This window comes from Phragmites australis, chromosome 24, assembly GCF_958298935.1.
Source record: "Phragmites australis chromosome 24, lpPhrAust1.1, whole genome shotgun sequence".
NCBI lineage: Eukaryota > Viridiplantae > Streptophyta > Magnoliopsida > Poales > Poaceae > Phragmites > Phragmites australis.
The window spans coordinates 4,986,153-5,000,569 of record NC_084944.1 but is presented as its reverse complement, the minus strand read 5'-3'; the positions used below and the strand labels follow the sequence as shown (position 1 = coordinate 5,000,569).

Here is a 14,417-nt window from a genome sequence, read left to right as displayed (position 1 = left end):
TATAGGGGAACCATGAGAACAAATCTGGTGATGATTGGGCATAATGAAGAAGACCTCGGATGATGTCAGTGATTCAGTCATTTGTATTGCTGCACTTTGTACTACATGTTTTTTCCTGCTTAATGAATGGGAAGCTGCTCCCTTGCGTATTCTTCAAACAAACAAAAAAAATTGTAAGTGATTTTTCAGCGAACCTCACAGCTTGTGATGCCATGGAATGTCCTTCAATATCTATATTTAGTGGAAATAGTGTTACACTGTAAATTTGAGCAAAATAAAACAGTAAATTTGTAGGTAAAGTGTAATAGCTTATGTGCGCTTGGGCAAAGTCCTGGTACTACATCAATGCAGATTAGGATAAACATAAAAGACAATTTTGAAAAGTCTGTTTTGCTCCATTTGGCTGTCCTGCTTGTCAGTACTACCTTTGCGTGATGGCACATATTTAACTCTAAAGCACTTTTTTGCACTAGATCAATCTCTATTTATGATTTTATGTTCATTTTGTTAATTATACTATGAAGTACAATCTGCCTTGCCAACAGCTCTGACATCAATTCTATGTCTGGCGGAATTTACTGATCCTATTCAGTTGCTTCTGAGCAGTCCATGGTAGGGGCGCAAATTAATTAATCTAAAACTATCCACCGATCCTCTTTAGTTCAAACAACAATGCTATTTTTTTTTAAATTGAGCATTTTAAAAAAAAATAGTGTTATTGATTGAACTAAGGATGGTCAGTGGGTATCTTTAGAAAAAATAGTGTTATTGGTTGAAGTAAGGATGGTCAGTGGGTACCTTTAGATTAATTAATTTGCAGCTCTATTCCGTGGTCCGTTTTCACACTGAATTTAGCCACTTTTTTTTGGCTTATTGTCGAAACCAAGCCAAATGGAATTGAGCATAACCGCTTAGCTAATGGGACAAAGTTTAGCAAATTCATGTACTGGTCTTCCCTGGACTCAGCTTGAATCCACTGGAATTAATGCATGCACCTATGATGCCTGCTTTTATTATCTTATTGTATGTGTGTAATTTGGATCCTTGAGTTCTATAGCAGTTTACAGCTGCACCTGGAACAGAAAGACATGTATTAAAGATTCAATCAGAGTAATTTCACTTGAAATAACTGGAAGGTGAAATGATTCCACAGTTTGAGTCCATTTGAACTTGAATGAATGGTGTCAAAAGATGGACATGTAAAATTACCTGTTTAATTGGTTATTACTTGATCTGGCAATCAGGGGAGAAAATAGTGATGGCAAAATAGGCCAGATTGCCCTCAAGTCGGAGGGCTTCTCCCGTGTGGCTGGAGGCTCTCATCGATACTAATTTGGCGGGCAAAGCCCTTTTCTGTATTACTAGGACCCCTTCAATAGCCTTTATAAACAGGCACCGACTAACATATACTAACCGACTCTGATACATATATGGTTAACTGACTCTGATACATATTAGCTTCAACATTATCATTGTATACTCTTGTATTTTGTATAAGAAAGCACTCCATAGAGTGTTTTTTTAGCGAAGAGCATAATGTTATTTTTTTTTAAAAAAAACCGTAGAACCAAGTATTTTCAATACATTACCTGACGTGGTTAGCTTGTCTGTAAGTGAATTAGTAATTAGGTCTTCATGAATTCCAACATATATAGCTAATGCTATCAGGGACAAGTTTGGAATGATTAAAGTAATGATTGCGTAAGAATCGGCAAATAGTAAAATTTAACAGGAAGATAGGTGCTGCTGATGCAGAGCTGATCACTGGGACATGTCAGATGATGATCCCGTGGCTGTTTCCGGGCAATAATATTGAGATCTCACCAACCATATTGCTTTTGCCGTCTGTGATAGATCTTAACCGACTTTTCTGTTATCTTGTTCCAATGTTTTAGATGAAGATAAATTTTCTAGGTCAGATTGCAGCACCTCCACAGAACTGCTTATGCATTGAGAAAGATGAATGATTTGCTCTGTGATGTTGAAGTTAAATTACATAAATTGAGGTAGATTAGGACAGGTTTTGAGCTACCTTTTATTTTACTGGAAAATATACAACTTGTGAAGTACGCACAGAGTACTTAGCTGATGTTAGCTGGGACAAAGGGGCATACCGTACTCGTCTCTGTACAAGATCCATTCTTATCTTCCATGATCGACAGTTTCTGACGATGCAGATTCTCAACATGTGTTTCTGATGTTCTCGTCCAGTCGTCCTCACGCAGCACAGGAAGAGTTGCACATTTCGGTCATCAATAATTTTAGGTGACCAAACTGGGGCCTGGGCACCGAGTCATGCTGGTGGAGCTAAGCTAAGCTGCCCACTGGACACTGGTTCATCTATCATCTGTGATATGGAGCATAAACTGGAGGTAAACTAGTACATTTGAGATATGAGCCATCCTATGTTACAGTAGCTATTGAAGCTTAAGAAATTGGTTATCCTGATTAAAGTTACACCTTAAAACAATGCATCTCCTTTGAGATTTCGGAATTTATTGTTGCTGCTACATGCTGGTATTTACTATTTAGGGATTAGTGATGTTCCCCCATACTAGCAGTTTTGCTTGTAAGCCATGGAGAATTGAGTGCCTTCGCATCTTGCCCTTACTTTCAGGCGCCAGCTATCTGTTGCCAATATTTTTATCTAGAAACATGATATGAAAATGAATAGAACCTTCCTGCATGACAAACTCCATTGTAAGCATGTAAATCACAGGTTGGCATCACAAACTCAATCAAGTACAATGACAAACCTATGTCGTTATGAATTGGTGCACAAATGTTTCAGATGTCAATCACTTATGCAACAGAGGTAAGCATTCATTACCTTCTCACACACATTGTTTATTAATTTAGTACGAGAAGATAACAACTAATTTATGTTCCATACTTCCTGATGAGACAAACCTTGTCTTTCTTTGTTTTGACCTCATAATTCCAGGATATGGTTGAGAATGGGCGCGTAGCTCGGTGGTTGGGTGCCACATTGCTCGCCCCACCTGCCCGGGTTCGATCCTTGGGATCGACCCGAGTGTCTCACTGGGGATTTATTCCCCAGTAGAGTACACACGTGTGAGCGATCAGTGGTACTGCGCGTTCCCACTCACTGGAGGCCTCGAGCCTCCGAATCCTTTCCTAGCGTGTATATGGACGCCCATGCGTGTGTGTTGTGAGTGTGGAGTGTGTGGATAGTGTGCGTCCCCTTTGTACCCTCTCAAAAAAAATCCAGAATATGGTTAAAAACAGTTGAAAACAGCTGTTCTATATCCATCTGAAGACAATCTTTATCATTCTTCTATCTTTGTACTTGGGTGTGCTTTAGATGAGCGAGGACATAACTGAGTGAAGATTATATAGTCTTGTACTGATCTGAAAGACTGAAAGTGCAAGCAATCACTCTGCAACATGCAGGCTGGGAACAAAACAACAGTTATCCTGTCGCCAGTTTAATTATCACCATTAGCAAGTGAATATTTTAGTGTGCATTATTAGCAGTGCCCCAAAGCAGACACAGGGAGCACTACCCTTTCAGTTTAGGGGGGGGGGGGGGGGGTAAGCAAATATGAATAATTTAGTGAGAAAACAGCATGCAAGAAACAAGGGTGACTCTAGCTTGATTGGTAAAGGCTGGCTCATTCCTTGTCAGAGATATTTAGCCTGGCGAATTGGTTTGCTGAGAAGTGTCCAATGACAAGGAAATAGCGGAAACACATACAACTAAGCCTGATATAAGACACCAACTAATCTAAATGAATAAATCAAAAGGTGATAGGAGAGGACAGGACCATCTGATGAAGTATGTGACAGCTTCTGTTGTTTAATCATGCAAGTGGTGAACATGTCACCAAAAAGAAGCGTGGCCATTTGGAAAATACACCATCTCTGTAATTATTGTTCCGTTCTGCTAGGTGTTGTGCTTGCATGGAAAGGGATTTGGCCTATCCTCTGTTTCGGAATATCTATCAAGGATACCTAAGGGAAGTAAAGGGGAACATTGTTGGCTAATTAGATATATAATAAATTTGTTGTGACCTGTAATTGTTTTTTATGAATGCAATCACGGCTAACACTGCTTTTCTAACTGATCTGATTCTATGATTTGTATGCTGATAAAGTGCAGTCATCACAAGAAAAAGCACATTTTCTCAACTTTATGTGCCCCTTTGTGTAACTATTCTTGAGTAGTTCTGTGATGGTCCCATAAACTATATATCATTAAAACTGAGAACTTCAATGCCCACTTTTCTGTGACATCATTAGCATACTTTAGCCAAGAAATTTGTTTCCTTCATGAGATCTGAAACATGGATCTGTCTAAAATTTACGCTGCTGACAGGGAAATCATTCTGCATTTGGAAGTTCGGAAGAACTGCAGGTACGGAAAGTGTTACCAGACTGTTTCATTGTTTATAAAACCGTTTCGCATTTAATTTCATAATACACTTCCAGTGTTTTTGTACTTACCATTAATATAACGCCTCTTTTTCAAGCGTATACTTCTATCCCGTGTTTCTTCCGAAGTGTCACTGCTTTTATCTTCTTAAATAGCGTGGTAAAGTATGTCATCTGTCTTGAAGGATTATTTTTAAATACACTCCCCCAGTATATAAATAGATGACTTTCTGGACATGCCACTGCCTCTAGGATACAAGACAACTGCTTTTTACCACAATACATTGGTAAAAACTATGACAATATAGTATAATGAGATTATTTTTTATGATGAACATATTAGTATTAGCTTCACTTGGTCAATTGAGATATGTTTGCTCATACTAGCAGTTGAAGTTTAAAACTTTTACTGAATCTCGTCCAATATATGGAGGGAGTATCATAATCTAGTAAATCTTTGCCCACCCGTTTCTTGGGAACTAATAACTTTGTCCATTATCACCACCAAATTCCATTGGTATATTATTCTCGGTGGTGCAGACTGCACACTGTGGAGGACCGGAGGGTGAGAAACAAAGAATCGACTGTTCTAAAAGGGGAATTTTGCTACCGGACACTGCTTGCAGGTGGCATTAGCTATGGGATACTCAATGTCCTGCAACAAAGATCGGAAGCCTGTGAAGTCAGCCGTTAGTGTACTGCTTGGTTGTTTCTACCATCACTGGAGCGATCATATCATGAGCGATCCATAGGTCAATCAGTTTTTCTTTATCAATCTAGTAACTTTTAGGAAAGATTTTTTTTCTTAATGTCTCACGGCTAATATCACATAAGTGTAATATCCCGTAGTAAAATAGTTCTAAAAACTTAGAGCATAGTATGTGAGGACCACCATTGTACTCTACCAGCCATATATAACATGATGCGCTCGGTGTCGTGAGGCTATAAAGCCCGAATCTCCTTGGGCCCACCCACACCATGGCTTTCCATCCTCTCAATACCAAGTTCCATCCTCTCAATACCAAGTAGTTCCAAAAACTAAAGGGAGGGGGTGGGACTCAGTGGAAAGGGTGTGCCTGCTCTTTTCCATACAGATTTGCGTTCATCAATGGCAGAGAGGATCTCATGAGGTCATTGGGCTCTCGCAAGTGGGGGGGGGGGGGGAGAAAAAGGGAGATCTAGGAAGGACTTAGTGGCCAACCTTTTTCCTTTTTTCCCACAAGGACGAGCTCATGGATTGGAGATGGAAAGTGATTCTGAATGTCTCAAATCTTGGGCGAAGATCACATTGTGTACTCTCCACTCGATCGGCAATGGGGCATTTTGTTATTGTGTGATGGCACCCTGACACTGCTCGTGCAAAGGCCAAAAGTTTCGGACGTAGGAGAGTTGGTCAGTAGGATATGGATGCCGTGAGGCTTGTGCGTTTCTCGTTTTATTTGTTTCTTCAAGTTTTCAGTTAGTGTTGCTCCTTAGATATAGGCGCCACTTTGCAAAATTTAAGGTATATTACGGTGCGATGGCAATGCAGCACATATACTTGTTCCAGGAAGGAACTTGTTCTGAGCCACCTAATAGTTAATTAGGGTTTATACCAACATCAAGATCATGGCATATTTTATGTGGAAACTCTGGAACAGGCCAGGACCTTGTTATTTTTGTGTGTGTATGAGCTCTTCTACGTAAGGATTTAATAGAAGGGACTTTAGTGCTGTCGTGGACCAATTGCACCAGATACTGACTTCGCGTTTATAGGGTATCGTGATTTGAAGTCTGTGGTGGTGTACCTAGGCAGCATATGGGAAGATAGATATCTCTGTTGATATTGCATCGATCTGTGGACAAACAATTTCAGCTATCTAATACTGTTCTTGGATTCTATTCTTGACATTGCTAATGACCTAACTAGATTATATTCCCTTAGCAATATATTGCTTCCAAGTGAAGAAAAGCCACATTTTCTTTTTCAAACCGCAGTTGAAAATGCAATTCCTAAGCATAACAAACTACATTGAATATGCACATCAAACGTGATGTCAACTGGCACCTAAAATATAGTTACTGAAAATCATTTAATAATTAGAGCTCTATATAATATCGGTTAGAGCTGAGGAAATTCATTCATATGCATTATAAATACATAACATCAGCTAACCTCTTCTCGACGCAAACTGGGAGAGGATCAAATATTATATAAACATTGTACTTATCGAGTCGATTAAGTATTGCCGCCTCATCCCGAGGCTGGCAAACCTTTCTTTGTCTTCCTTTTCTTCTGAACTAGAATTCAATATTTTTTATTGCCAGTTGACCTATGGATCTTACTTAATGGTCTTGATGCCCTTCAGAAAAAGAATTTGGTTTAAACTAATGGAGTAGGTTTTCACGCTTGCCTGTTAGTTGCATTAGAGGCAGAGCTAATGGATTCCAGCCACACAATCCATGGGCTCCTTGGCCTGAGTGGTGGCCAATCATCATCAGTGAGCCCAGGGGCCTCTGAACAGTATTACAAAATAGTAACCCTGCAACAGATTTGGTATCTAGAGCGGAGCCTCATGACACACCAGCTAGTGATCAATGGTCAAGGGTAACAGGAGCCAGGGGGATAGATAGGCTCTCCTTAAAAGACAGTTCAGATAGATCAGCACAACCGGGCAGAGAGAAGAAATGGTTGTTCCAGCTTTCCTCTGTGCTCCCCGGTCCATAAAATCTGAGAAGGATCTTTTGGCTACATGCATCATAAATGGGTCTTCTTATTTAATTCATGTTTGCCTTTTTTTTAAATTTCTTTTGAGCTCCATGCTTGAGAGTTGCTTGGGAGATAGAGGTGATAGCTGATCACATGGACCTCCTTTGAGGACAGTCTTCCGAAACAGAAAAGAGAGTGCAGTGTATATATTGTCTTGGCCCTTTCCTTTGGTAAGGGAGCCTCGGGCTTGTCCTCTTTCTCTACACTCATTTATGTTGTGCGAGTTGGGAGAGAGAGAGAGCTATTGCCCTGAGGCATTCTTTTGTCACAGGGAGGAAGGGGAGAGAGAAAGAGGGCTGAAGATCACATGGTGGCCTTTTTTGGGTATGTGACAGCTTCTGCCTTTAGTCCTTTAGTGTTTCCTTTTTTCTCCTCCTCATGAAACCCCTTTCAAAACCTCAAATCACCACCTCATCGGCTGATCAGCGAGTGAGTGCCTTCTCCTGTTCCTTTAAGAGCCCTCTCCCCTGCCCATCTCTTTCTTCATCCCCTCACCTTTGCCTAAAAGGCAAGAACAAAGCCATATAATGCTCTGATCCCTTCCTCCAAGAGCCATCACAATCCTACACATTGTGGTGACACACCAAGATTAAACACATCGCCTTTGCTTTTACCACCCTCCATATTCCTGCAAGAAGCAGCTCCAAGAACTACCCACGCCATGGAGATTGCCATGGTCTGCACAAGAGTTAGCCTCCTCGTCCTCATCCTATCTGTCTGCTCTCCATACAAGTTCATACAGAGTCCCATGGACTTTGGCCCCTTGAACCTGCTCCCCACCACCACCACCGCATCCAGTGATTTCGGTAGGATACTCTTCCACTCTCCATCTGCAGTGCTGAAGCCTCAGTCCTCAAGGGATATCTCCCTGCTTCTCAGCTTCCTCTCTAGCTCATCTCTAAGCGAAGTCACAGTGGCAGCCAGGGGAGCAGGCCACTCCATTCATGGCCAAGCCCAGGCTCTTGATGGCATTGTGGTGGAGATGTGCTCTTTGCCTTCTGAGATAGAGTTCTACAAAGGAGGAGAAGGAGAAATTTCATATGCTGATGTGAGTGGTGGGGTTATGTGGATAGAGCTCCTGGAGCAGAGCTTGAAGCTTGGGCTAGCTCCAAGGTCTTGGACTGACTACCTCTATCTCACTGTTGGTGGGACTCTGTCCAATGCTGGCATCAGTGGGCAGACCTTCAAGCATGGGCCTCAGATTAGCAATGTTCTACAGCTGGAGGTAGTCACAGGTGAGATATGTGCATGGTGAAGGAAACAAAAGGATACGATCTTATTTTTGCCTTTTGGCTGTTGTCTTTCTTGGCCAACCTCTTTTAACTGATGGGCAGTAGATTTTCTGTTACTCTTGTTTAACAGGCCGCGGGGAGATTGTCACATGCTCACCCAGCAAGGATGCAGATTTATTCAATGCAGTTTTGGGAGGCCTTGGCCAGTTTGGCATCATAACTAGGGCAAGGATCCTGCTGCAGTTGGCTCCACAGAAAGTATGCGTCTTTGTTACAACTGTCCTGTACTTAGTACACATTATATTATTATTACATTAGTTCTGGTTTCTGACGTTTGTGTTGATTAAACGATTTTTGAACTAATTTTAGGTGAAGTGGGTAAGAGCCTTCTACGATGATTTCGGCACATTCACCAAAGACCAGGAGTTGCTGGTATCAATGCCGGATTTGGTGGACTATGTGGAAGGTTTCATTGTTCTGAATGAACAATCCCTTCACAGCTCCTCCATTGCCTTCCCTGCAAATGTGGACTTCAACCCAGATTTTGGCACCAAGAGCAGCCCTAAGATCTACTACTGTATAGAATTTGCAGTTCACGATTACCAGCCCAAGAACACCAAAGTGGAAAAGGTAAGCTCCAAAATTGTTCTGTTTTACCTGTCGAGCATCGGTGATGATTTAATATGCATCTCTTTCAGGTTGTAGAGGTTATCTCAAGGAAGATGAGCCACATGGCGTCCCAGCTGTACAGTGTGGAGGTGTCCTACTTCGATTTTCTCAATCGGGTCAGGATGGAGGAGGTGAGCCTAAGGAGTATCGGGATGTGGGAGGTACACCATCCATGGCTCAACATGTTTGTGCCAAAGGCTGGGATCAGTGACTTCAAGGACCTGCTCATGGACAACATCTCACCAGATAACTTTGAGGGCCTCATCCTCATCTACCCACTCCTCAGAGACAAGTAAGCATTACTACTTGACACAAAATATACAATACGTGAAGATATGCCCAAGTGCGCAGCAATCTTGGTAGCATTATTTCTGGAAAAGGGTTATCTGTTAACTAATTCGTCTTTCGTGATCACTGCATTAGCTTCCAAGACGTCTAAGTTGGACATGCATTTCTTTGCATTATCCAATGAGTTGCGTCTTTGTGCTATTGTCGTAACTAGTTATTTATAGATAATTAAGTGATGAGAAAAGTGATCAGCGTGGGCTCTCTGTGCACTAGAGATAATCCCCTTTGCTTAGCATGTTGGCCCATTTTTCTATGACAGGGAATAGCAGATAGTACAGAACCGTACAGAACCGATTAGGTTCATATTTCAATGTGGGGCTCCTTTGTGCCGGTTGCTCTTTCAATGTGGGGCACCGATTAGTGCCAGTTGCTCTTTCCATGGCAGTTATGATTTTTGCATTCTCTCTTCAATTCTGCAATCTTGTCAGGAAGAGAACATTGTTTCATAAATGCTGCCTGATGTATCCTTCTGCACGCCCACTTAAGCTCTAAAGCAACTATTTATCAGTATTCCCTTGTTGGTCCCAACTCTGTTTTTGTGGGAGAAAATAAAAGTTGCTGTGGGGCGGGTATAGAGGGATTCCATCGTTTGCATAGGCTTTGCAGTGCTCCAGATTACTACATAAAGAATATTGCAGCCTTGCTTACTGCAAACATTGGACACAAGAATGAGAATATGAGATCAAATGTTTAATGCCGTAGCACCTTTTTTGTTGGACGACTATGTATGCCCATATATTTCTGGTAGAAAGTCCACACCTACAGTGACTAAATTGGAGATTGTTGCACGACTATGAATGATTATATCATGCTTTCCGTGGGTCCTTCAAACAGAATGACATCTCCCATCAGCATTGTATGATTCAACTGAAACAATAACTTAGCTGAATCAGTGGCATCGTTGTTTATTTGTGAAACCTTTGTTCAGTAGCAGTAGTTGCTTTGCTCAAATATATAAACATAAGTTGCTTGTCAAATCTCTTACGGTGCTAACAGTCAGTCGAACATGGTTTCACTGAGCCGACTCGGGTTCGAAGCTCTGCATCCTCTTAATGAAATTTTAGGGACCGTCCTCCCCCTCGGTGCTCATTTTTATAAACATAAGTTGCTTGATCTTTAAAATTTCGAGTTTTGACTTCAACTAAAAGTAGCGTTATATTGTGTATTATTTATGTGTAGATAAGTTATGCATATTCCAGGGCATGATAAATAGTTACTTGCATCAAGGTCAGGCATCAGCAACTAATACTTGACTAACTACAGACACTTTTTCTGTAATGCATAACGTTGTCCACATCGCAAACGGCTTCAAATTCTTTGTGGTATAAAAAAATAAGTTCTATGATGGTTTCATTGACCCCAGATGCAATTACTTGTAATTTGCTCATGTTCCCAATAAGTTTAAACAAGTTTACCAGAAAAAGGTGTTAAAATGTATCCCAGTGTCAACTCTGAGTTGATCGAAGGCTTATGATCCATGTTCACTGAATCACTGCACTGAACTTGTTTATAGCCCCAATGTAGACTTCTCTCCTGAAAACACAAACAAAAGTCGCATGAGTCAGAATACACTGAACTGCAGAATGTCAGCTGTATAATTTTGTACTCCTATTTTACTCTGTGATGCTCCGGTAGGCCCTGAGATATCATGGTTTAATGTGTCTCTCTTCATCCGACAGGTGGGACACCAACACATCGGTTGTGCTACCGGATTCCGGGTCCATGGACCGGGTAATGTACGTGGTTGGCATCCTCCGATCCGCAAACCCTGATGATGGCTGCTCCCACGACTGCCTCCAAGAGCTTCTCCGCCGTCACCGCCATATAGCCGACACCGCCGGAGTGCGCATCGATGCAAAGCAGTACTTGGGTCACCACCCGACTCCGGCTGGCTGGCACCGGCACTTTGGCCATAGCTGGGAGCGGTTCGCGGAGCGCAAAATTCGGTTCGACCCGCTACACATCCTGGGGCCAGGCCAAGGCATATTCCCCAGGAGCAACAATGCAGTGTATGGAAGCTAGCTACAACGTCAGGAAGTGTCGTGTCAGGTGGCAGTACAATAAGGGCTATAAGACATAGGTGACTAGGATGGGATCTTGTTCTTTCTTTTTCTGGATCTTCTGCTTAGTTTCCTCGGCATTTTGAGGCATCGGTTTGGGCACTTTGAGAGGAGGACCCAGTGGTGAATATCACTGGGAATTTTGGAACTTTGTACAGGCTGAGGAAGCACAGCTCTAGGGGTAGACATAGTGATTCTATTCGATCTGTATTCCTTGTTCGATGTGGCAGCCACATTAGTACGGTGCTTATTGTTCTCGCTATCGCTCCTACGGCTAAGGATTTGCTTACTCTTTGCGCAATTGTCCTTTGGATATCGCTTTGTGTCAGCGGTTTTCTATTGGAGAAGTGGTGACCATAATAATTTCAAAAAGAGAAGTGGTGACGGATAACCAATTCTATGGTGAGTCAAGAACAAGCCTTGTCTTTAGGCTTTGGCTTGGGTGACTAGTGAAAGTGATTGTATCTTTTACCCATCAGAGATTAAATATTTTTTTATGTCTCATTGAGATGAATTTTTTTCAGTAATAAGAGACATATCTTTCAACAGTAAGAAGTATCCTAAACATACAGAATGTGTACTCCCCATGTGTCATTTTGAGTACACTATTTTCTTTCCCAGCCAATGTAATCCTTGCGACTATTCTTGGTGTCCTAGGCATAGTTATTAGGTTTTCTATTGGAGAAGTGGTGACATGATAATTTCAAAAAAAAAAAAAGAAGTGGTGACGGATAACCAATTCTATGGTGAGTCAAGAACAAGCCTGTCTTTAGGGCTTTGGCTTGGGTGACTAGTGAAAGTTGTTGTACTTTTTACCCGTCAGAGATTAAATTTTAGATTTGCTTTTTTAGTCTCATCAAGTGATTATTTTTAAAGTAATAGGTAATGTATCTGTCGATAGTAAGAAGTATCCTAGACATACAGAATGTGAACTCTCCATGTGTAATTTTGAATACACTATTTTCTTTCCCAGCCAATGTAATCCTTGAGACTATTTTTGGTGTCCTAGGCATAGTTATTAGGTCCGAATCGGGTTAGCTGTTCAATCAGGGAAAATCAGAATCAGAGTCTAGTCTAGTCCAGTCCAGTTTAGATAAAAGATCACCTCTGCCGTGAACTAGCATCGGGCTATGGTTTTTGCAAGGAACTAGCCGATTTGTGAGAGAAACCGAAGTTTGGGCAGGTGGTTGGGTCGCACGCTATAGGTGTTGGCTATGGGCCGGTTAGGCGCTTACCATTGCACTACAAGTGTTGTTGTGTTTGGATAAAACATCCATTAATTAAGTAATTATGGACCAACGGTTCTCCGGTCTAACCACTAGTTGGACCATTGAACTACGAACTGAGAGTCCCACATGTTTGATTACCGGTCCGATTCTAATAACTATGATCTCGGGTTTTACAAATTAAGCACAAGTAACACAACGGTGTGACAGTTAGGTTTTTCAGAATGAAAATCACAACGATGCCGTCAAGGATGTCGCCTACATTTTGACCCTCATGTTCTTTTCCTTTGTTTCCTTGTTTATTTCAAATTTTGTGTCTCACCTTGTTATCTTTTTTTATTACAAAGATGTGTAGTTCTAGGATGCATACTTTAAAAAAAAACGACGCAATTCGCTAACTACCTTGCCTGCAGACTTGCACTCTGCAAATGGGATCCATAACTCAACCCAAATAAAATACACTACACCGCATGAGGCATGAGTCACATAGGAAATTTCTCATCTTGGATTTGTCGTTTCTAAGCACATCATTTCCCACACTTAAAAAGACAACTTGACTTCAATAGAACTATAGAAGTATTCAACTTTTTTTAATAAAAAGAAGTATCCAATTTTTTACTTAACTTTTACAACACAATCCAACGCCCAATAATTTATAAACAACACCCCTAGTCGTGCACACAATCCAGGGCCGATCAACACGTAGCAAAAAAATGCATAGAAAACCCCAAATTCCTTCCCCTACGAAAGCTATAACAAATCCTGGGTTCCTAGCCTTTCAATCACCTAGCCTCTAAAGCCTAATCTTCTTCCACTAATCAAACAAACTCTTTGCACTGCCCAAGTTGAGATTACATCTAACCTTATCCCTCTTTAATTTAATATAGTTTAATTACTTAGCCTTGCTAGTTGCTAGATCTGCATCGATTTCGAAAGGGATGCGAGATCCGTAAAGCAGGGGGCGCAGTGCAGGAGAAAAGCTTTTGCGATGCTGGCACTACAGTGCTGCTGCTGCGGCTGCTGTTCTCGAAATGAGAATGCACAGCAGGAGGAGGTCCCCCGGGCAGGACAGAGTATACAAGGCTGGAGTCGAAAGCGGCAGGGGGGGCAGGCAGCGGAGATGCTCTTCAGATTGGGGTCGTACTTTGGAAGATCTCCTGTTTTGTTTCTTTCCTTGCCAGAGAATTAATTCTGCTATGGAGTGAGGCAAGGACACTTATAAGTTGTCTCATATAATGTCATGTGGAGTTTTAGAGAGATGGAGTAGAGAAAAAGGTGAGAGAAAAATATCGTTATTTCGCGAAAAAATAATTTATAAGTTAAAATTTAGGATTATGAGACTATTTATGTTATCATTGTCATATAACTTATAATATTTATTTATTCATATACAAATTAAGTAATTATGAAGTTACTATAAGACAGTTGAAAAGACAATTTATTATAGAGGTTATCTATACTTACATGTCAATGCATGAGGGGACTACAACACTAATATACTTGCCTCAAGAGATGCAAGGGAAAAGGCTACAAACAGTGCATTGGCACGTGAATTTGTGCACACCATAGTGCGGTCTACAGGATCACAGGTGAAAGTTTTGGTGACATCCTAAGAGGAGAATAAATTAGGATACTTAAAAGTCTAATTTAATTGGTTTCAAAAACTTCACAAGACAAAACTATATCAATTTGTATCTAAATATACTCTATGTTTATCTAGTGTGTCTATTCTACTGCT

The 14,417-nt window shown here is 41.2% G+C and overlaps 1 protein-coding gene across 1 annotated transcript; it reads left to right on the top strand.

The window, feature by feature from the left end:
- Positions 1 to 7,062: 7,062 nt before the first annotated feature.
- On the top strand, positions 7,063 to 11,956 carry LOC133906964 (cytokinin dehydrogenase 3). Its single transcript, XM_062348931.1, has 5 exons — positions 7,063 to 8,379; positions 8,507 to 8,634; positions 8,746 to 9,006; positions 9,075 to 9,337; positions 11,073 to 11,956. The coding sequence occupies exons 1-5, from the start codon at positions 7,806 to 7,808 to the stop codon at positions 11,413 to 11,415; spliced, it is 1,569 nt and encodes a 522-aa protein (XP_062204915.1). The 5' UTR covers positions 7,063 to 7,805; the 3' UTR covers positions 11,416 to 11,956.
- Positions 11,957 to 14,417: the final 2,461 nt, after the last annotated feature.

What these genes read in the sequence shown, in the direction of transcription:
- LOC133906964 (XM_062348931.1), top strand. Translation starts at nt 7,806, where the DNA reads ATGGAGATTGCCATGGTCTGCACAAGAGTTAGCCTCCTCGTCCTCATC. An exon ending in TGCAGTTGGCTCCACAGAAA is followed by an intron (nt 8,635 to 8,745) that starts GTATGCGTCTTT and finishes AACTAATTTTAG; the next exon opens with GTGAAGTGGGTAAGAGCCTT. An exon ending in AGAACACCAAAGTGGAAAAG is followed by an intron (nt 9,007 to 9,074) that starts GTAAGCTCCAAA and finishes CATCTCTTTCAG; the next exon opens with GTTGTAGAGGTTATCTCAAG.